Source organism: Ixodes scapularis, unplaced genomic scaffold (assembly GCF_016920785.2).
Source record: "Ixodes scapularis isolate PalLabHiFi unplaced genomic scaffold, ASM1692078v2 PGA_scaffold8__174_contigs__length_109621045, whole genome shotgun sequence".
In the NCBI taxonomy this organism is placed as follows: Eukaryota; Metazoa; Arthropoda; class Arachnida; order Ixodida; family Ixodidae; genus Ixodes; species Ixodes scapularis.
Genome location: NW_024609883.1, coordinates 7157765 through 7181624, shown reverse-complemented (window position 1 = coordinate 7181624; position 23860 = coordinate 7157765). Strand labels below are relative to the sequence as shown.

At 45.8% G+C, this 23860-nt stretch overlaps 1 protein-coding gene across 2 annotated transcripts in view; it reads right to left on the bottom strand.

Moving 5' to 3' along the window:
- Positions 1–23860, bottom strand: part of LOC115309859 (venom phosphodiesterase 2) — a 131306-nt gene that overhangs the window by 15764 nt on the left and 91682 nt on the right. For both annotated transcript variants that reach the window (XM_040217336.2, XM_029968111.4), the window contains one exon: positions 11942–12149. In XM_040217336.2, the coding sequence (XP_040073270.2) occupies positions 11942–12149 (208 nt within the window). The remainder of the gene's footprint in view (positions 1–11941; positions 12150–23860) is intronic.

Below are 23860 nucleotides of genomic sequence, written 5' to 3'. Positions count from 1 at the left end.
TCAGTCGAACCGTTGGAAGTATGATGCTGCAGCATCCACCATAGGCACGCTGTCAAAAGTGTGCAACTTCGTTCATGCTGAATGCGACAGCACTTTATGAGGGTTGTAACTTCACTAGAAAATTAAATAATGCATAGAACTCCAGTATGAGAAGTTCTCGCTTACACAAACAAACATGCCATCACCGATATGCCATGTCAAAACCGCTAAGTCACTCTCCACTTTGCCCGCCCCTGACGCGCGTGGTTCTTGAATCGAGGGAAGAAAGTGCGAAATTTGATAAATAAATATCTGAAAGCCCCTTGTTATATCGTGAATAGTTTTGAATGTGTTAGGCCCTAATAACAACTGCCCCTAAAACAGCAATAATAAAAAAAGTAAATTTACGGATTTTGATTACTTAAAAAAAAAGGTTGCCACGGTTATTCACCCATGTAATGTCAGCCGAGTCGCACGACACACATGAAGAGTGCATCAACATGACAGTGAGCCCCCAATTTTCCTGAAACGAGTTGATTAAAAATATCACCGGGTATAGCTGACATAATTTGACAAAGGGATGCTTCATTTCTCATTTCACTGCAGACCACGTGGCTCAAAAGTTCCGCGGGGGAAACGGCCGGCACTGTCATAGCATACTTACGTCGCAAATGCAACATGGACTTTAGCTACATTGTACGCCACGGAAAGTAGCGTTATGTAACTTGTCAGTAATTATTTTAGCTAGTCATTTCTATAAATTTAGCAATTGAAAAGTCTACTTTTATTGCAAAGATACCTTTTATTTTCCCTGAGCTGTATTTGTTACCTTCATTGAAGAATAAAAGTTTACTGTAAAAAAAAACTGTTAGCACTATTCGGAAGCTAGGCGATCGAGGGCAATCGCACCAAGTGTTTAATGCTGCTGATGAAAAAGCATGCACATGACTTTGTTTTCAAAGTGCACCGCCACTTGCGTGCTGCCTCATAGGCTAGTAGACAAATACGTTTGCAGGATAATCCGGTGTTTTTGTAATGCAGGTCTCAGCGCACTATACGCTGTTTCAGATATCTGCATCCACAGCAATCAAAAGGACAGGAGGCAAAAGAAACCACGGCTAATAATGGGGACATAAGATGCTCTACCGTGGATAGTCGCATGCAGCGCAAATCAACTTCTGAACCGCGTAAGCGAAGTGGTGTTATGAATGGAAGCTCGCTCTGAAATTGGCTGGAGAAATCGGCGCCTTCATGTAACAATCTCAAGCTTTCACCGAAAGTGTTTCATGGTGTAGATTTATCTTGCAAAACTCTAAGACATCTCAAATCACGTGAAAAGAGATTGACAATTGCAACTACGAACAACACCGCCGATCGAGAGTTCCACACTGTAAAAAATCGACGTAAATTTAACGTGTCTTTCCCTCGTCAAAAAAGACGGGCACGGTCATTGTTTCAAAACACGAGTTTGCCCTCATTATTTATGTGTCGCGAGAGCCGATCGTTCCAGAAAAGCCGAAATCCCAGCATGCGCTGATGAATCAAAATTGCCTTGGCGACAAGGGAGAAATTGCTTGAGATAGTTTCGGTTTTACACTGAAAAAGAAAACCGAAAGTTTAAATAAAACCTCAGATAGAGTAAACGTTTTGTTAATTTCTTACGAATATAATAAAGTGACATTATTATTGATATATTGACTTGCTTAGTTTTATCTTCAAAAAAAAAAAGAACAAAAAGAAGAGACTTTTGAAAACTGCGCAAGACCATCGCTGTTGCAATCACCTTCCGTTCGGCCGCCGTATGAGTTCCGGAGGGTTCGAGCATCGCTTCCTTTTTACGTTTTAGGTTTTTTAGCGGATATTTTAGATAGCTTACTTACGAATACCGTGTTCCATAATAGCAAGCGATTACTGAGAGCTGTGAGACGCAGGGTCGCAAGTGGCGTACAGTCATGGCCGACTGGTGCAAGCGAAGGTGAGGAAGTTTCATTTGTTTCTGCGAAGTGCGCCGCTGTTTCAAACGTTTCTTGTACCGTGTGCTTGCTAAGCTATGCTTGACTCTCACTATGCTCTACCCGGTTTTATTTCGTTATTTGAGAAGAGCGTATCTTCAGAATTTATGGCTCTCTCCGCAGAGTGAGAAAGATTCGCGTGCGGCGGAACCGAGGGCCAGCCGAGGGCCTGTCCTGGGCGCCGTCCCTACGACGGTCGCCCGACGACGCTTTTGCGGAGCGTTCAAGTACAGTCTGACGGCAGTTAAAGAAATCACAGGTCATGCTAGTTCTGACGTGTGGTCCCAACAGTCCCTCGCCAACGATTTGTTTCATAAAGCGGGAGCGAGAAAACCGTTACAAGAGCGAGCAGCACCATTTCTTGCCCGTGGGGATGCCTGTCCCGTAGAGACGGACGATCTCTTTGCGTTTGCGATTGTGTGTTGTGAATAAAGTGAGTTTGGATGTCACGTTTTTTAGTGGCGGCGAAAGCCGCTACAAAAGGCAGAGCAGTTAGAAAAAGCAAAAGCATGAAAAAATGTTTAAAGGACCTGAATATTCGATGGAGTTGAAAGTTTACGAACGTACCAACTCGCCCAGTTATTCTTTGTCAAAGAATAATAGCCAATATTAATAAATTAAATAAATGCCATCTTTTAATTGGTTAGAAATTTATAACATGCAGTGCACCCCTAGTGCTTTTATGATATCAGATAATGTGTAAATATATAGGATAGTTCATAGCAACCATTTATGTCCGACCATATATATTGAATCTTTTCTCTAAAAGCTCGAAGTTATATAAAAAAAAAGTGTTTATCGTAAATTAAGCCGCACCACTGAATCTGTAATAGCGTATGACTGGTATGTGTGTTCTCAGCAAAAGAAAAGGAGGCATTGAAAAAAGGCCAATCATTTTGTTTGCTCTGTGTTAGAGCTTCTTTCAGGTACACGCAAAATGTGGGTGTCTACATCTAAAAAAGTGTAATTGACATTCCCCGCAGGGCTGCAGGCCTGACTCAGTTGGGCTAGTAGGTTGCAACTTATGGGAACCTGCAGGGAGCTGCATCACAAGTGTAAAAGTGACGTTCGCCCACTGGTCTCTATTATGAGTGGCTGGATGATGCATTGAGTAGTCAGGTATGAAGCCACCGTAAGTAAGCGGCCTGTCCCGATAGCGAGCGCTTGACAGGCTTTTCAACTCTCCCGAGTGCTGGTTCGAAGAGCGTTCAGGGCGCTGGTTTTTTTCTTGTCATCCCAAGAGAGCCTGCTTGTTGCGGAGTAACAGTGCATCCGGACCCGAGAAGTCTCCTGGGAAGCCATTCGACGTGAACATTTCTATTTTATCAAAAAGTGTGTATGTCCCCCTATTCTTGGGATTTCATCCAGAACTAATTTCTGCAGCGCACTGGCACATGCGGAGAAGCGCACTGAACAAAGCAAATTTATCGCAATGGTGACTCTGCGAGCGCTTTGAAAGGTTTGAATGGCATAAACGACTTTGTTTGCGCGAGCTCAATATTTCATTCATTTTATGAAGTGTTACTGTTGAAAATACTACAGGTACAAAATTTTGCAATCAGGAGTAATGATCAATGCATTCGTATCCATGGGGTTACTTTTTTGCATGACCAATTTCGAGCAATTTCGATAAACTCGCAAAAACTAAGCCTTCGCGAAAATTAGGTCGTTTACAGTAGTACAATTATTCTTGAAACCAATATCGAATACCGTTTTATACTTAACTTCTAAAATACCATTTTATTATTAGCACACACAGCCCTGAAATTGGCCATTTTCAAATGTTTTCGTTGTGGCCTTCATCATTCCATGTGCTTAAAATGTAGAAGCTGCAACCTTGAATCTTTTCTCTTTTTTTTCTTTATGGTGCCTAAGATCTGAGGTAATAAATGCTGTGCCCTGCAATGAACACTATTACCTGTAGCATAGCCCTGGGCATGCGATGAAGGCACGCCACCAATGTCTGACATATCAGGCTTTCAGAAACGATATTGTCCGATTTTCCTCACCCTTTTGTCAGGATGAAGTTGTTACTATCTTGCGTTCCTCACATAGTGGTCTTTTGAGCGAATTATATGATATTATATCATAGAGGGGCCCCCCATAGGGTAATTTTCTCTTCTCTTTGTACGCAGGATGTAATGGCATACCATCATCGCAAAGGAGAGTGTACAGTGAAGCAGGCTCGGAAACTTTAATAAAGTGATAAGTAGGATTTCGATTTCTGTCTTATCAATTACACGAAGAACACTGATCATAATGTTTGTATGCTACACATACATACTTTCAGTTGAAAAATGCAATACACCTCTTCTTTATGGCTTTTCTCACAGAGTTTCAGAAGACGCCGCTACGTCATTCTCACGAGGAATAGAGCTGCCAAAGATTTCCTCGTTAATTTCCTGACTCCTTTTTAAGAGTGCATCTCCCGATGGTGGCGCCTCTGCATTATCATCATCAATTGAGTTGTCAACGGCGTTTCTTAACATTTCGCGAGAATAGAGCTATATGACATGAAATTTCACAGGTTGGAATACAGCCGTTCAAAGAAACACCTTTAAAAAGTCAGCTTTTTAAATGCAGGCGCCGATTTTTCTGGCCAATTTTAGACCGTTCTTTCCATTCAGAACGCCCGACATACACGACGTCCCAGATAACTTGCACCATACTTAAAAAAACACCGGAGTGCTCTGCAGGAGTGAAATCAACTGTCGTTAGCAAGCGTCTTGAGAAAGTGCACAGATTGTTTTAATGCGCCTGGTTATGTAAATAACTAAGATTAATGAGCTAACCTTTCAAATATTCTTTTAAGGGCCAAGATGTCAATTGTAAAGTTGCAGGGCGCATTGAGAAACACCCAATTAAAGTGTTTGAAACATAATACGTTTTCGTGGTTTTTTCCGGCCTTCAGAGAACGCACATTCGCGGCGCGCTCGCACGCCGTGATTGGTGAAGCGAGTTGTAACGGGATATTTTTTTGTATTTCGCGGGCGTTTTTTTGAAGGCTAGGAAAAAGGAGCATGCAAAGTGCACCTTGTTGAAAATGGTTTAATTGGGTGTTTCTTAATGCGCTCTACGAATTTCCATGTCACACCTTGGCTTTTAAACGAAGATTTCAAAAGTTAGCTTGTTACTCTTAAATAAATAGGCGCACTAAAACAATTTCGTGCACTTTCGCAAGAGACTTTCTAACAGCGTACAGTTCGCTTCACTTCCGCAGAACGATCCGTTTCTTTTCTTTTTTTTTAAGTTTGGTGCAAGTTTTCTGGGACAGTCCGCATATATGTACTGGTAGTGTACACATAGTACACTAAAGGCATACATGAAGTGTACTAAACGTGCACTTCTAGTATGCTAAAAGTACACTCGAGGTGCACTTATGGTATACTACATATGTACTTGGGGCGTACTAAAGGCATACTATTTTGTTTCATAAAAGTGTGAGACTAGTACGATTTCAGTACATACCCCAAGTTCACTATTAGTATACTTTCAGTATACTGATTTTGTACGACTTTTCGCTAAGGGATGGACGATAGACTCGATGAATAACTTGGAGACTTCCACAGTAGTCCCTGAAGGAAGGGTTTTTGTTTCGGCGTATCACGTGAGATAATCTTTGGCAACAATTATCCAGCGGCTTCCCCACTTTAAGGGCGGAAAAGGGCCACGTAGATCCATTACGATCTGCTGGAAGTGTGCAGTTGGCGTAGGAACTGGCTGCAAAAGACCGGCCGGCCTCGTTGGAGGTTTCTTGCGTCGCTGGCACTTGTGGCATGATATTGCGTGTAGGTGGACGGTTTTGGGGAGCTTGGGCCAGTAATACTTTTCACAAATACGGGCCAGTGTTCGGCTGCAAGCAAGGTGTCCAGACGTCGGGTCGCCGTGGCAGGCTTGAAAGATTTCCTCTCGAAGGCCGGTCGGGATCGCCAGCAGCCAAGGCGTGTTGTTGTCCCCAAAGTTCTCTTTGTAGATTACGCCTTGTAAAATGGCGAAGGTTACCCGAGCTCGTGAGAAAACACGTTGCATGGTAATCCCGTGCCCTTCCAGGTGCTCTATTCGTGCGCACAGCTCAGGATCGTCTCGCTGACGTCGTGACATGTTGTTCGGTGTTCGCTGCGCCTAGGAAGCACTCGTCGTCATCGTCGTTGCTGCTGCCGGAAGGTGTTTCGACGGGGGCTCTGGACAGGCAGTCAGCGTCGCTGTGCTTGCGGCCTGACTTGTAGTCCACAGTCATATTGAACTCTTGTAGTCGGAGACTCCATCGAGCAAGGCGTCCTGACGGGTCCTTGAGGTTTGCAAGCCAGCAGAGCGAGTGGTGGTCTATGACTACGCTGAACGGGTTCCCGTACAAGTACGTACGAAACTTCGCGATTGCCCAGACGATCGCAAGGCATTTTTTTCTCAGTTTTTGAATAATTTATCTCTGCCTTGTACTGTGTCCAACTTGCATAAGCGATGACTCAGTCCGTGCCCTCTTGGACTTGAACCAGTACTGCGCCGAGTCTAGCGTTACTAGCGTCAGTGCAGGCACGTAGCCAGGATTTTGTTTCGGGCGGGGGGGGGGGGGGGGGGGGGGGGGGGGCGGGGGCGCTAATGACAAAATGCTGTATGAGGGGGAGGGGGGGAGAGGAGGTCCCAGCAAAATGGAAGATTTCAGGGGGGGGGGGGGGGGCGGGCCCCATGGGCTTCCCGCCTGGCTACGTGACTGCGGTCAGTGTAAATCTTGGTTTCCGTATCCTGATCGAAATGCCCAAGAACCGAAGGTGTCTGGAGTCGTTGCTTCAGCTCGTCGAATGCCTGCTGTATACAATCCATATACACTATCTGATAAGATGATGCTTAAGGGCGGATCTAAAGTCTTCAAATATTAGGCGGTACAAACATTGTTGTCAATAGAGCAGATCGACCAGACAAATTTAACTTTTTGTGACACCCCAAGTCGAAAGAAAACGAGGATAGAACATGTACCGACCAACAAGCACATCGAAAGAAAAGCTTTCCAACATGGTGCCAATATCGTAGGAAGGAGGCGTGTTATAAGCATCACGAGCGGAATATCTAACAAAAGGCTTCTGAAAGCAGATTCGGACACCCCTACTGGGCCACCGAAGCAAAACCCATGTGTGGTTCCCAAATTGACCTCTCAAAGGCCTCACATATTGAGAACCGGTGAGACGTCTGGAGGCTAAATATAAGAACAGCGAGCGAGATAAAGTTCCTTGATTTTCACACTGTGAATTGTTTATTCGTGGCCGTTGGGCTAATACCCTACCTTAAGTGGCCTTGGGCGGTGAACACAAAACAGAGAAGTATTTATACAGTATATAGGCGAATCTCTCGGGTGGTGCGAAGACACAAAATCGTGACGGCTTCCATAGTATTAGCGTTAAAATGTTACATTTTCAGCTTACATTATAAGTTTGGAACAACTTACCTCGGAACAAACTAACACGTCCCACGCGCCACGTATTTCCTTTAATTCTGCTTACGGATAAGCTGTGGTAATTTGTACGGTTCCAAGTTTCTCTATGGCTGTCATAAAAGCCTTTGAAACCTCACAGCACTGTCAAATCTTTATAAATGGTCAAAGGCATATACCGTATATATATATATATATATATACATATATATATATATATATATATATATATATATATATATATATATATATATATATATATATATATATATATATATATATATATACATATATATAGATATATATAGAGAGAGAGATGCAGTGTGACGGTAGAAACCGGTCATTTCAACGAATTTCAAATCCTTAAAGACCTGGACAACTTTGCCAGGTGCCTACGGCTACGCGAATACTTTCTCGATAGACCACCCGTACCCCAGAAACCGCATACGCGACCTAAGAGTTATTGGACGCCTCGCACTCAGCGCGACAATTGTCTGGACTTGTATATAGCCGCCATACAACGCAATATCTTGTGGGAATATCGCAGTCACGGGACAAAGAGGAAGAACTTAACGAGATCTGAGAAAGAATCCCTAAAATTACTAGCCGGCTAGGAGTGATATTATAATAAAACCCGCAGAAAAAGGGGGGGGGGGGGGGGGGCAATTGTCCTCCTAAAAAAAGACGACTGCATCCGGGAAGGCCACCGATAACTAACCAATCGAAAGTTCTACGAGCCACTAACGGGCGACACGACGGCAGAACACACGTGGGTCGCAATATTGGCACTAAAGGATCTTCTAGAACAAGGGAAAATAACTACTAATGAATACAATACAATAAATCCAACTCATCCTTCCTATGGTCGCTTCTACATGTTCCCAAAAATCCATAAAGCCGCTAACCCAGGTCGACCAATCGTGTCAGGATCGGGTACGACAACTGAACCGATATCGGGATACTCAGACAGTTTAATCAGGCACATGCCCTTAAATTCTGACTTTTATATCAAGGATACCACCCATTTCTTGAGAGAAATTTCTGATTTGCGCGTACCGCAGGGGTCGTATCTGGTCACCCTAGATGTATCATCTCTCTCCACCAATATCCCGCATGACGACGGAATAGCCTCTCTAATTGAAAATGTACGAACAACACAGACAAGTAGACACCCCTGATAGTCACGTCATTGCCACCGTCACGCACTTAGTCTTAGAACTGAACTCATTCGAATTTAACAAAGAATATTATAGGCAGGTTAACGGCACTGCGATGGGTACTAAGATGGCACCCAGTTATGCCAACATATTTATGGGCAAACTGGAGACCAAATTCCTCTCTGACTGTTCTTTACAACCACTGATCTACAAAAGGTTTATAGATCATAATTTTCTTATTTGGCCGCACACAGAAGAGAAGCTGCTAGACTTTATAAATTAGTACAATACTGTACATCCAACCATCCGCTTCACTCACGCTTATTCTCAGACCAGTATCAACTTCTTGGATACCACTGTAATATTAGAAAAAGGCAAGCTTACAACTAATCTTTATCGTAAGCCAACAGATCGGCAAAAATACCTCCACTACCAAAGCGACCATCCCCGTCATTGTAAGAATAGTATACCCTACAGCCAGGCCCACCGCTTCAAACGCGTATGCTCACGGCAAGAGGACTTCCAATCGAGCTCTGATCATCTAAAGAACGCACTGGAAAAACAAAAATATCCTCTGCGGGTCATTAACGACGCAATTCAAGAAGCCGCCCAACTAAACCGCGCTGACCTCCTTGAGGACAGCCCTCCTCAGTGCAACGCGCAGCGCACGAATTTATGTCTAACCTATAGTATGAATTTGCCCAACGTAAATATTATTTTAAGGCGACATTATAACATTTTAGAACAAAGCGAACGCCTCAAACGTGCATTCCCATCAGCTCCCGGGGTAATTTACAGACGTTCACGCAACCTTAGAGACAGCCTATACTTCGTTTCAGCTTCCGTCCGAGCGCAGCCAAAGGCTGAGGGACGGTTCGCAACTTCGAGAAGAGCATTCCTACGCACCACAAAGTAGTTCACAAAAGTAATTTATTTTAAAATAACTGTTTTTTGCGTAAAAACTGCACAATGTTCCAGATGTGTACTGCTGGGAATGATTTGCAACTAAAGGAATCAGATCTCTGAAGTTTATGTTTTTATTAATATATGTAAATGCATGTGGTTTAGTGAAAACATGTATATCCGCTGGCAACACGGCGGCAGCGCTCGGTTTTTCTGTGCGATTTCGTTCCCGTAGTCGCCAAATCATGTGCTTCGCTGCTTTCCTCACCGAGTCGCTTCAAAACGCCCTTTCGCAAAGGCACATTTGGGCGTCAGGCGCGAAAAGTGGTGATGAGTGTCTACTTTCAAATTCGGCAGAAGACTCCGACCGCGTCGTACGGCGAATGTGTTGTAAACAAGCAAAGCGTCCGGGCCACTACAATTCAGATACACGGCGAAATCAGGGCACCCCTTTACCTGCCGATCACATTGAACGCCGAGAAGCTGGTGGAAAGGACTGCGCGTCGAGCCCTGGCATATCCAAACAATACAAGGAAACATCAATGGCCGGGTCATCGGGGACCATGCAACGTGTACTTACAGCTCGAAACCATGCCGAACAGGTGGGAAGCTTGGACACAGATGCCAGCGGCCAGCCTACGTACTGACATCCCTTGTGACTAAGTTTCAGAACGTGAAAGGGCACTTTTTAAACCTGTAGCAGACGATAGCGTTGATACACCCGTAGCAGACGAAATACTCGGCTAGCGCGGGCGGCGCGGCTGACCGGCGGCGCAGCCGACCGGCGGCGGCGCAGCGGAGTGATACAAAAGTGCAGGCGAGATAGCCTGACCTATTGCCGGCGTGTGATTGGCTCCGCGCACATGTAGCTTTGGCTGCGCTCGGACGGAAGCTGAAACAAAGTATAGTTAACTCCCGACTGAATTCGTCCCAACCAAATAACGGATGCCGACCGTGGTGCATGAAAGCAGGAAGCGTGGTCTGCAAACATATGCGAGAAACGAACACGGTCAATAGTACGCATTCCCAGTTCTCAATAAAAATCCGAGAGCAGCTTACATGTGACTCTTCAAACGTAATCTATATGGTACAGTGTGAGGTGTGCAAAAAACAATCTATAGGACAGACCGAAACAGCGTTCAGGCTACGTTTTAACAGTCACAGATCACACGCAAAAATCCTTCCGAGTCTGCCAATTTCAACACATCTCACCCTTCAGAACCACACATTCGATAAATTATCTGTTACACTTTTAGAGTCTGGTTTCAAATCTAATCGGGAACGCAAACAACGAGAGTCATATCTTATATACCGATTTAACACAATAAGGGAAGGAATAAATGGAAGCCCAGGAACACTTGCATCGATTGAGGCGCTATCGAATAAATAGTATAACGACCATAACTAATATACCATTCGGACCTAGAATTTTGTGGTACTGAGTTTAGAGCTAGAACTGGACAGTGCGTTTTCGTTCCTTTGTTGTGTTGTTAAGTTCATTCCCGTACATCCTGTATTTCCGTAGTTCCTACCACTTTTGATGTGTCACCTATGTATTCGGCGACCTCCGCGTGTGCGGCTTCCCCTGCCTTAGATTTCGTCCCTTACTTTGTGTTCTCTATGCGCAAAAAGGAAGGAAAAAGGAAAGGGAAAAAAAGATTTTTTTCTTTTATGCGATGTGTTATTTGGTCAGTCACCTACTCTCGTCCGCGCCCCCCTTATTTATTTTATTTTTTGCGACGTTTGTGTGCGGTTGTTTACGACTTAGAGTTCATCCCTTCTTTTGTGTGGGATTCTAAGTGGTGTACCCCTATCTATTCTCTCTAGGCACGTTCTTTGAATCCGAACTCTCTCCCCTCTCAAAACTGTATAAATAGAACCACATTTTTCCTGTAACCCTTTTCCTGACGAAGACCTGCCTCAGGTCGGAACGACGAATAAAATCCTCCTGGTTTGTTTTTTACCGCCACCCTGCATCTCTGTCTTCTACGCCTTCGGCCTCCAAGCCAACATGCCTATATATATATATATCTATATATATATATATATATATATATATATATATATATATATATATATATATATATATATATATATATATATATGTAATGTCCCCTTGGTTGTATCACTTTAGCTGTGTCGGCGATTGCAGACCGAAGCTGCCCTATACGTCCTGCAACGTGGTAACCTTAATCGTATTCGGCCAACACATTCTATAAACATCTGCGTCGCTTTCACCCGGGCGAAAAATACTGAGACACTGATCTGTGGATGCATGCGAAGCATCTGGCATACCGCACAACAGAGTTAAACTGCATGCTCAGAAGACGTTCCCCAGACCAGCAGACGATGATGTCGGCGCGTAGAAGGCGACTGTTGTAAAAGTCTAGAAGAGTTGTTGCGTCGGTTGAGCGTCCCGGATAGCCCAAAAGGAAACGCCCCAAAACGTGAAAAAAAAAAGTCCGTACCTGAGTTTGTGGAGTGCGGGCCTGAGACCGTTCCCGTCCAGGTCGAAGGCCGGCCCCATGACCAGGTGCAGCGATCCGTACTGGGCCTCCCAGAGCCGCACCAGGTGGAGCAGTTCCCGCCGAACCCCGGCCGAGTGGTTGGAGAAGAAGGGCAGCGCGTTCGAGTGCAGCCACACCGCCGACTGGTGGGAGCGGGACGACGCAAACTCTGCGCAACAGTCCGGCACAACCAAAAGCAAAACTTTTTTTTTATTAATTGTTTTACTTCGTTTATGCTTTGTTCGTTGGAAGTTTTTATTTGTTTACCACAATTATACAAAGTATAGGTTTATATTATTTGGATCGACGAAGAGCGTGTTGGTGCGGCCCGAGATTAAAGCAGTAATAAACATGTAGGACAAAGATAAGATGTGGTTCTGGTGTCTTTCTCCCTACGTGTTTATTATTTCTATATTATCTCGTTAGTTTTTCATCGCAAATTAAACTTTTACGCAACGTGCTGTAGGAGCTATTCACACGTAATCAGCACAATCGAGCGGTCGATCAAGGAACTAACTGCCTTCAATTAACAATAATTTATGACAGACCTTCGAGGTTTAAAACAGTGAAGGAGGAATCTGCTGAACGAAAGGCTCTCACCACATGCTTAACCACAAAACGCACAGTTCTGGCCACTTGTTAATCCCTGTACCTAGATAAAAGTTAAGGAGACTCCAGAAGCTGCTTCTAGCCCCTCGGTTCCTCCACTATGCGCAAATGGTCCGCAACATGGCTATTGCGTGCTGATCAAAAGGGCAGTAGAGTTTTGAAAGCGCCCCGCTGACGTCACATAACTCGCTAGGTCTATTGCCTCCTTGGCTGGTGTATGGAGCGCTTCGATGTCATGGCTAATGCGGGAGTCTGTTTATTTGGAGCATTCTTAACTTATGACCCGATACAAGGCGGTACACCCTGTCTACGGAGCTGCACTCCACGCTCAAAGGACGCCATATGCCTTCCCTTTCCCCAGAAAACTCGCTGTATAAGGGAGCATGAAGCAGACGACGGAAAATTAATATCCAGAAATCCTCGTACTTAGAACGAAGAGGGTGAGTCATATATAGGAACCCGGTCTCGGGTTAACCGCCATCAGAATAAAGGTGTTGGAGCTCCTGGGACAGCGCCTAGATAACTCTGGAGTTAATTAAACCTTTAACACCAGCTCATGTTTCTGACATCATGTCAACACCGTGGCGCTGGCTGTAGGTAAAATACTCTAAGCCGAAGTACAGGAAAAGTGTTTGAAGGTATAAAAGCCGTAAAGATAGCTGGGGTAGTATTAGTGTAGCATTGGTGTTAGTTTGCACTCGAGATATTGTTCCGTCAAATACTAGGAGCTTTTCAGGCACACTTTCACCAATGATTGTAGGACTAACAAGAGTTTAATAGAAATGTTTTCTTGCATGTTTATGTTCGCCCTAGAACGACTTGCTCCAGAGTGTATGAGTGGGATTTATTTTCAATTGAGCCATCCGGACAAGAAGCTTGCTGGAATCGGCGCTGGCACGTAAAATTATATAACTTAATGCTTTGTCGCTGTTTTTGCGCAATAAAGCATTTTTTCAAGTTTTTATTTGTATTAGCGTCAGGCGGGTAAGCATAAATCAATAAGGTTAAAATCAGGATTTATATCGTTGTTTAAATTAGATCAGTTATTAAACTATGATGACTTCAATCAAAACTATCCTCAATATTAAGAACGGAATGTGTTTTTATTTTCCATACTTTGAAATTTGATGCGTTTTATGTGCATCTGATTTGTATTTACACAAATAATTATAAAACAAGAAATGTCTATATCAGGCTGCAGACAAACAAAAAGAAATGCTCTTCTGAAAAAAATTTAAACCTTGAGCTTGATTTCTACCTTCCACATTGTTCGTCAGCTACGTAATGTCCTACTGCAATAAAATCATAACCCAAATAAATAAACGAAAACTAGAAAAGTAATGTCATATTTCAATGAAGTCAGAAGTCGAAATAAAAATCAAATAAAGTTTTAACTAACTAATACAATTAAGCTGTTTTTGTTCTAGTGTAGCGGGGATCACACTAATGAAAGTTGTTATTGTACATTTACAGTAATTTTCTCTACCGGATTGCAGTTAGTGATCAAACAAATCGATCAATCAATCTCCTATGTTCAAAATACATCCAATGGGAAAAAATCCCTATTTTTGGCTACAGTGATTTTTTTTTTCAAATAAATCTGATTTATATCTTTTTTTTAATCTTGACTTGTTTTCCCTCTGACAAGTGTGCAAAGTAGCGTGTCTGTGCGATAAAGATGTAAATTCAAGAAACATAATTAAGCATTTGATGTGAATAATTTAGAAGAACGTAAATTTATTAGAAGATTGACATTTGATTGAAATAGGTTCCAATCATTATTTATGTACATTAGCGACAGTGAAGTGCAAAGTTTTGGCTGTGTATTGCACCGAAAGAAATATTTGTTTTTAGACCCCACGCGTGTATGCTGTATTAATAATGTGTTTTTAGTAAACAAACTAAATATTAAATATTCCACCGCGTTTTTGTTGTTTACACGGGGAACGGTGTACAACAGCGGGGTGTTGTATAGTTTCTGGCCTGGGTGGAACCCCAAAAAAAAGGGTCCCTCCCCTCAAAAGGGATTAGAGGGGATTATTTCCCTGGACTGCCGCCCCTGGAAAGGGATAAGCATGGATTATGCTCGGACCACTTCTTTGCATAAACCCGAGGCAATCGTCGCGCTCTGATAGGACGTTCCACGCGGAGCTTTGTTCGACGCTCTCCGATTATATTAGAGAGAAAGGGAAGTGCATGCGTGGATAGACTGGGTGACGGGGGGCAACGGGGGCTTCAAAAAAAAGCCGGGTGGCTTTCTTGAAGTTTCTCGAAATGCGGCTTGTCTTGTTTTGGATCGGTAGAAACACTTCGCTACTTCGAGCAGCGAGCGGCCGCTAAATTAACCGCTGATGCGTCGCCATACCGACTCCGTGGAATTTGGCTTGTTTTGGATCGGCAGAAACACTTTGCTACTTCGAACAGCGAGCGGCCGCGAAATTAACCGCTGATGCCGAGTGGTTTTCGTGACGAATCGTCCATGTCTCTTCAATCTGCAAAATGCGGTTTGTTTGCTTCGCTTTTCTACGAACGTACCGATATTGTGAAGCAAGGTGCGTTTCTCGGGCTTTGCGTAATCAGGATAAATCGTGTTCTTTTCAATACGCGTCGAGTACGTTCAATTGGTACGTTGCACCGACTCCCTCGTGAACCGCGCGCCCGAAAACCACGAGAGGCAAGGTAAGCGAACGCCTCGGACCCCAGAACCGGGAAAATAAAAAAATAAAAGTGAAGGGCAACCACACGCGCGTCTCTTCGTTTTATTATTTGTGTCCCCGTCTCGGATTAATAATGAGTCGTTCTCCGCCTATACTCCGTTTCACCTTATGTTGTACCGCAGAGAAGGCCAGAAGCGCGAGCTCATAGCGTTGGCAGCTGCCCTTGTTGCACGAGAACTTGTACCGTCGAGATGTGCCCTAGAGCAAGGAGCTCGCGCTTGTAGCCTTTCCTGCGGTACACTACTAGGCGAAACAGAGTATAGCCTCCGTTTTTGCCACGAGTTTGTGACGTGTAAGCAACGCAACTCTTCACACTGCTTTTATTTATTAATTTTTTTTCCGCTGCGGATTTTTTCAATTTTTATTTGTGCCTGGTTCTGCTACTCTTCTGCTCTCGCCTCCCCTCCCCTCCATAAAAGAAAGGCCCACACAATAACGTGTTCCAGTAGCCTGAAGCAAGTCATTCACCTATTCTTCACCGTTGAAATATTTTAGGCTGTACAACAGTAATGTGTGCACACTGAAAAGTAACTTATTGCTGCAATGTTTGTCGTTGAATATTGGATCACCAGCACAAATATTACTTACCGATGAGTGCCCAGGACAGCTTAAGAGACACCAGTGCACCCTTCAATGGTTCAAACCACTGCTTCATGCACCACACAGGTGACTGTGGCATAGTGACGAGCACAACCAGGGTGCTTGCTGTTTAATGTCAGAAACACTTTGGAAAATGCAGTTACCACATGACCCTGAAGTCCTAGAGAATCTTAAACCTTGGTGCCATGCAAAATAACTAAGCTAAAGAAACCGTCAAGGAAGAGTCACAACAGGTGCAACCCACAGGTTCTCGTGACTCCACATACCAGGCCGGGCAGCTGTAAATCAGCGAGCAGGTGTCGTAGAGTAGCTGCCACTGCAAGCGGTGCAGTGTCTCGTAAAAAGAAACGGTTGCTGGAGAAAGCTCCCGTGAATGCAAAGTCTGTGGTGAGCTTGGAGTAGTGATGGTGATCCTGAAGCAAAAAGGATTCAAGCCAAGCCTGTTCCTGTGTTCCATGACGTATGGCATCCTCCCCTTACCAGAATTCCTGGCTGTTATTTTCCTTCCTTACGTGCGCGTGCCCCCATCAGCAGCAATAGTAATAATTTCACGTTGCTTCGACAGGACGTGCTGATTTGGAGGGGCCTGGTGGCAGAGTGTGTTAGCCCACTGCAGCTCGCAGTGTGTGGAGCATGGGCGTGTATTACCGCTATATGAATCATCTTAAAGACTTTGGGCTATCGGATGTACCGCACTAGTCAAATTTCTCACATAGAGCGTGACAAAGTGTCACCATGCGCTGCCAGACCGACCTTCCTTCTTCTCGACAAATAATGGCCAATTTTCTTTGCTCCTGCTAATTTGGCAGTCGAGTAAAAGAGAAAAAAAAGAACTACTTTTGTGTGTGATGGGAAACGTATAAACCTCTCCATATACCAGGTTTACCTACAGCCACCTGAAAACAATGCACCTCTTCAAGTGTGAAAGAGGGTAGGCCTGCACGCAATCCACTACACTCTGTTTCACATTAATTTGGGAAACTGTAGAAACTGCGGTGTCTGTGCAAGCCGGAGGAGTCTGCTGTGAAATTAGCACACTTGGGAAGAACATACCCCATGTACCTAAAGACATTAGATGGTTTTAAAAAGGCATTCATACTTTCAGTCGGCTTGCAAACTCTAGCAAAAATGTTGGTTTGTACCGTAGAAGTTTCAATTTCCCCTGCTTGAACTACTAGGAAAATAACTTCAAATTCACAATAGTGCTGAACGCAACTAAAACACATGGCGGAACGGTGGCCCGAGACGGCTAGCACGTCTCAGCTCCGGGCATGTGCAGCGAAAGCTTGCGCTGCAGAACCTGGGATCGTGGGCTAAATCCCAGCACTTGCTCATTTCGATCTGGACGAGGATCATACCAGTAGGCGTTTGTGTAATCACTACTACATGATGCACGTTAAAGATCCCAGGCTTTCGGTCATACTGCGCTGGCTAAATTCCTCATCTACAGCGGCAAGCTTGGCACCATTCGAGGCAGGCCGACCTTTCGCTGTCTAAACATCCTCAACACAATGCTACTTTTTTTTTTTTAACTGAAACACGTACAAAAGAAAACATGCCTATGACCTTGTACAGTAATGCATTGAACTGTTTGTGAATGCTTGTGATACACAAACGGGCAAAAGGCAAGAACGAGAGCATGCACATTCACACTGTGGCAGCAAATACACCACAGCAGCCTCCTTTGCCGTTGTTGCCATGGCAGATGGAAGAGCAGGGCAGCGAATGCCGATATGACTGAAAACATTGTAAAAGTTATTGCTTTGCTTTTAATAACAGTTCAAAAAAATTTAGACTAATAGCTTTTCAAAACAAAGCCATGGTAGCAGTACTTTTTGGCGCAGATGGAACAGTCTGCCGCGATGGTGAGGAAATGCTGTAGCCGTTGCCTTTTGCCAAGTTATGGAGAAACACAGCACAGATCATTCCACTCGGAGAGAAGACGCACCCATGAACCAGAGCACTCAGACGGGACTTTTCCTCGGTGCGTCGTCTGCGTCAAGAAACGAGCTATACAAATGATTCGTTAGCATGCAACGTGGTTCCAAATCTCACATTTAAGCTATTTCAGGTGCAAATTTAGAAGTGGAGGTTAGCATGCAATGCCATACTTGATGAAGAGATTAACAGGGCACAATTGTGCAACCATCTCCTGTGCAAAGGAAACAGAAAACTGAAAACAAGCACATAAACAATGTGCACAGTCAGTCTGCTCTGGCAACAAAACAAAAAAAGCTTTACACCAATTTGGATCGGAACTCATTGAACCCCCTAACAGCGGAGTCTTAAAAAAAACATAAAAAAAATAAAGCACTTGCCAACAAGCAATGATTATGCATATTCAAGGCATTTCGTCGACGAAAAACAAATCCGCCGCCTGAAACCCGGTGCTTGCTAAGCCCTCCAGAAAAAAAAACCAAGGGTGCTTACATTATTGTTGATATTTGTGGCAGCGTTATACACCAACTCATGTTTACAAACAAACCGGAGCGCCCCTAGCGGACGCCACCGGCGCCGCGCATGCACGATGGAGTGTGGGCAAGAAGCTTGCCGTCGCCCATAAACAAACCATTGAAATGCGATGTTGTTGGCGTCGGTGTGAGTCCCCCTGCCCTTTTTCGCGTTCGAATCGTTGATTCTACGTCTTCCTGGCAATGTCTGACTACTTGAGCGGCCTCAACGAAATTACCGGGGCTCGTTACACCGCAAAACTTTGAGTGAATAATGCGACATGCAGCGATTCATTCCGCGCAGACGCAGCAGAATGCATGCTTAAGCCTGATTCGCATGATAAGATTCTGCTCGCAATTTTCAGTTGCAACGTCGCTGGGGCTGCAAAAGCATGAACCATAACTGAAATGGTCGACGTCAATACTGAAAATCGCAAGCACAATCAGACCAAGTGAACCAGGCATAACAAGTCAGTGACGCCCACTGGTAACAATGATCAAAATCTCCTTGTACCTACTGTTTATATCGAGCCTGCTTAACAACCTTCAAACTTCAGTCTCTTGAGGCCTGCACTTCTTATCACAAGTACCAGGCCAACATTCGGTCTACGGGCCGGTGTCGTCTAGAAGAGGAGATGACAAGCAGAAACGTTTGAAAGAGCACACAACAGTGCGAACGATCAGGCGGCCGTTTAACCTGAAGACGCACTCAGCGTAGTCCGCAGGTGATTCGTACAACTTGACGGTTTTCTGGCGTTCATGTTCATCAAATAAATCTGATGACCACAAGTATCCGTGAACTCAACCCAGAGTGCTTCCCGCCCAAGCAATCGTGGTCCGGCGGCGTCTGGTTTTCCCTCTCGACGGCACATATCCACGTTCTCGGACGAACCGAGCACAGGAATACTGACCTTCAAAGCTTTCTCGACTCTTTTGGTACAGGCCCAGTCGCAGAGTTCTGACGAGAGAGCAGGTTTTTGTCCGGTTCCTTTCAAAACAATGCAGGAATACACGTCTCACATGGGGTACTTTCGCCCACAGCCCCAGACCGAAAGTGCGCCCCACACGCCACCACCGCGGTGTGACGTAACAGAGCCGAGTTTGTGTATACAGAAGAGAGGGCGGGGGGACATATAAGTCACATACCTGCCTTTTAGATGTGGCACATGGGACAGAACGCTTGGTACGTTCAGAAGTAAGTTGGATGTGATCAATTATATCCGTAAATAACAATCGCACATTTGTAATTCGAGTGGATGGCCCTATTTTTTGCTCCAAACAACCCACCCTGGCAGGCGCTCGACAAGTTGCAGTCGGAGAAGAGTTCATTTGTTACGTCGCTTGCTTCGTATCCCACAGACCACAGGCCACGCTACTTCCAGGCTGGCGCGATTATTGGCTTTGCCACTTGGCAATGCCAGCACGTCACTACTTGGCCCTCTGAGACGCCCCAGGACCGGCCATGACAGCCGCGGCTTCGCAGTTGCGTTCAGGTGGACGCGCCAAACTTCCATGGAGCGGCACTGCTCTAGATTGGCGTTTATCTGGTGGTCTCATTGCCTATGCTCCATCCCACAAGTTGTCTGCAGCAGGTGCAAAGGCACGAGCATGTTGCTTTCAAACGTGCCATTCTTGCGCAAGTGCTCATGCAAACAAAGCTCACTGCAGTCCTATGCCCCCGTGCCCTCGCCTTCGTCTTTGCTGCGCACACCCTGCGAGACCGAGTATAGTCGACATCTATGGCTGGCATCAGCACAATTGAAAGCGCGATAAATCTTAAGATGTCTCTAGGTTCGTATGTAAGAACAATCGTGCATTTGCGTCAAGGATCGAGGGAACCAACTACGAGTTTTGCAAAGTATGAAATCGGAACCATATTAGCCTCTCGTGTAATAGACGTAGTAGCCGGAGGCAGTGCCGCCAGTAGGTGAAATTTCTCTGGACGTAATAATGGAATACCTATGCTAAGTGATTAACGCATGAAAGGAGCAGCAGACAACATACCGAGCCCAAAACAGCCATTCATGCGCTGCGCAAACGAACAACATCACAGAAGCAGTAAGGAGGGGGCCGCTAGATGTTTAGTACAGCCCACCACGGGGTACAGCTGAAAATGGCGAAATGCCCACACTTGGCTCGTGCCCTCTCCTTCGTTCGCCCTGCCGAATTCCGTGAAATTGCCCAGATGCACATAGACAGCACGGCAATCGGACAACATGGCGCCACCCTGAAAGCCCCAAGTCGAATGATGTATAGCCATTGACAGGTGTCACCACAAAAATAAGAGTTGCAGCTGCTTGCTTTGGCTTCAATGGTACAAGCTGTGCTAACAGCTCCATCGACCTACTTTGCACAGCTAATACAACCAATGCTAGACAATGATACAATTAGATAGCCAAAGCGGTGCAAGTGACAGCACTCCTAAGCCCCATATTTATTGCTGTAGCAGACACATGGGCCATAGTCGCTTGCTGTGTTCGCTATAGTTAGTAATAGCACCCGAACGGCAGCATGGCCTTGCAGTTGTCCCATCTACGGCACAAGCTTATTGCCTTCAAGAATGCTTTGGAATCTCGTAAGCTTGGAGCATGATGGGGCCTAGAGCCTGTGCAGCCAAAGCACAACGGAAGGTGACGAGCGGGTGCTGGAGGCCTGCCTGCTTACCTACAGTGACACGGGACAGGTTTATGAACCTCCGAAAGGATGAGTTCACATGAAATTCACAACCGTTGCATTGTGGATATCGCATTATTTTTGTGTCTGCACCCAAGGGCAACATTTGAGACGCCACGCAGAGTGCTCGCTCATTGCCCGGCAACATCAACATGACTTTTGAGGCGGTTCGCTAGCTTCCGAGCGGCAGGTCACAGCTGCTGTATTATATTGAGTGGTGCCATCTACCCGAAGTCAATGAAAGTGTTCCCTCCCCGCTTCCCACTTTGCTGTTGGCCGGCGACTGACGAGCCTGACCTTCGACACCCAAGTTGGTTTTCTCCGGTTTCCCCAATGTGCCCTCATGGCACATCATAAATCGAGCGATCTGAAGGCGGTGTACAGCTGAGGAGCAGGACAACTGCCGGAGGTATTTGGCCGAAGTCCGAAAATCGTTTCGTGGCCCCTTTAAAGACCAGTTTTGCTACGCACAAGAAATCGAAAGGATACAAACGTTTAGATATGCCCAACTACCTCGCATAAGGGTGGGTCCAGGAGCCGCCATTGAGAGCAGAATGGTCGACATCCCGCAGGCCAGCTAGGATTGACGTTTACAAGATCACGGCCAGTCAATCCGGTTTTTGGTGGCGTGTCGTCATGTACACAATTTTGTGCTGCACACACGACTGGTTGGATTGTTTTCATCACTACAGAGCATCGCTCGTTAGAGAAATCGAATGGCTCTTCTTAGTGCTTGTACAGTCGGGGACAAGAGTCCCCAGGACGGGTGAGCTGTGACTGAAACGCATTGCTGTGCCATCTGCCGGCTGGTTGGCTGGTTTCGAGATTACACAAAAGCGCATGCGCGTCCTACTGTGCCTGCAAACATGTGTGTTTTCCCGCTCGTCTGCGGCGCGGCGCCTAACTCGGAATCGGGCGCGTGGTAGGGGCTCGGAGGTAGCGCTTACTGACACGGCACCTATAAAGCAAGAAGTCACGGCAGCTCAACTGAGCGATAAACTCGACTGGTTATAAAGCAAGGTGAGCTGACATGGCGAAATGCGGCGCAATGTCGCAGGCGGTATCTCCAGTTTCGGAATGTGTAGCAGACGCTCGTCAGCCGCAAGCGCCATCTCCGAGGCAGTACCACGCGCCCAATTCCGAGTTAGGCGCCCCGCCACAAAATAGCGGGAAAACACACGTTTGCAGGCACAGTAGAACGCGCATGCGCCTTTGTGTGATCTCAAAACCAGGCGACCCGCCGGCAGATGGCAGAGCAATGCATTTCAGTCGCAGCTCGCGCATCCTGGGGACTTTTGTACCCGGCTGTACAACTCACCGCAGGCAGGTTAACTTTACCCTGACGAAACATCCATGAAACCTATATGGCAGTTTTTTTGCATTAGCAAACCAACACGCCAGTCTGACTGGATTTCGCAAGCAACAAAAGTCTGGCTCCTCTACGAGATGATGATCATCCTTTTGGTGCTCACGGCTTTCAGTGGTGGATAATTGTACGCACTCAAAGATCTGTACACCTTTGATGACTCACATGTAACGAAACTGGTCTTAAAGACTGGAGATCAGGTGGTCGTGGGTGTCCGTCGACTCGCAGCCACAGCTCACTGTCTTGGACATGTCACCACTCCCACGCAGACCTCCAACAACGTTCTAACTCTCCTAGCAACAGTAGTGGAAACCCCAGCACAAGCACACCGGAGGAGCACTTTCAAGTACAGCACCTTCCACAGGAATACAAGGAAGGCACGCAACCAAACAAAACAACAAAGCACCTCGGTGATGGCTCGCTACCCTTCCTGGAAGAAACAGATTAGTTGCAGGCAGTATGACAGGCACGCCCGTAAGAGACCATGTTGGAATCTAGGCTTCATCACTTTGCTTATGGTGAATTCCCCTCACAGTTCTCAAGCGCTCCCAAAGCGCTCCATTTTGAGCGCACATATTCCGCTTGCAGATCTGGCTCGACTTGGTCATCTTCCGCTCATAGATCTCTGGCAGCTCCCGCTCATTGGAGCGCCTCCAACTCCGCCGAACTAGATCTACAGGATTTCAGAGATCTACATGCAAGTTGACAGAGCCCACTACGTCATTTTCCCTCCCTCGGCGGTGGCTCCACCGACGGCAATCGCAGCGCACGCCTTGCCGTTTCGAGGCGGCCGAAAGGTACGCGACGGTGCCGAATGCGCACGTCTTCCTCGTTATTTGTGACATGGGCTCCGTGGTATGTATAATTTCGTCCGGCCTGTGTTGTGTGTTATTTCTGCAGCTAAGCAGTGACAGTTGTCACTGGTAATCGGAAAGATCAGTCAGCTGAGGCGTTGGTGGGCTCGTTAATTTCAAGCAGCAGCCATTTTGAACGGCCGAGGGGAGAGCAGGGGGGGGGGGGGGGGGGGGGGGGGGGGGAAGGAGTCCCTCTAAAAAGGCGAGTTCATCTTCCCCTCGTCGTTCCGATGCGGGGCCCACAGAGCGGAATTTCGCCTCCCTCGCGGATTTTGGAAAGCACTGCAGATCTACGAGTGGAATTCACCATTAGTTTGAGAATCCAAAAAATAAACGAATGTGGACAAATGCAAATTTGTTTTGCTCTTTGTATTTCCTTAAAATCCTCGTGACTAGGAATCGCAGTGAACAAACAGAAAAGAAGATAAGATTAGACGCAGGGTAATATGCAGCCTCTTCAACGATATCCGTCGTTCCGCTCTCGCTCCTCAATGGATTGCCGGCAGCTTCCCCGGAGGCGACGCTGACGCTTTCCGGACATGCGGGAAGTAAAACATTTGATCAAAGCAGGGCTCTTTGACAAGGCTGAGTCACATGTTCCTTGCAAAACG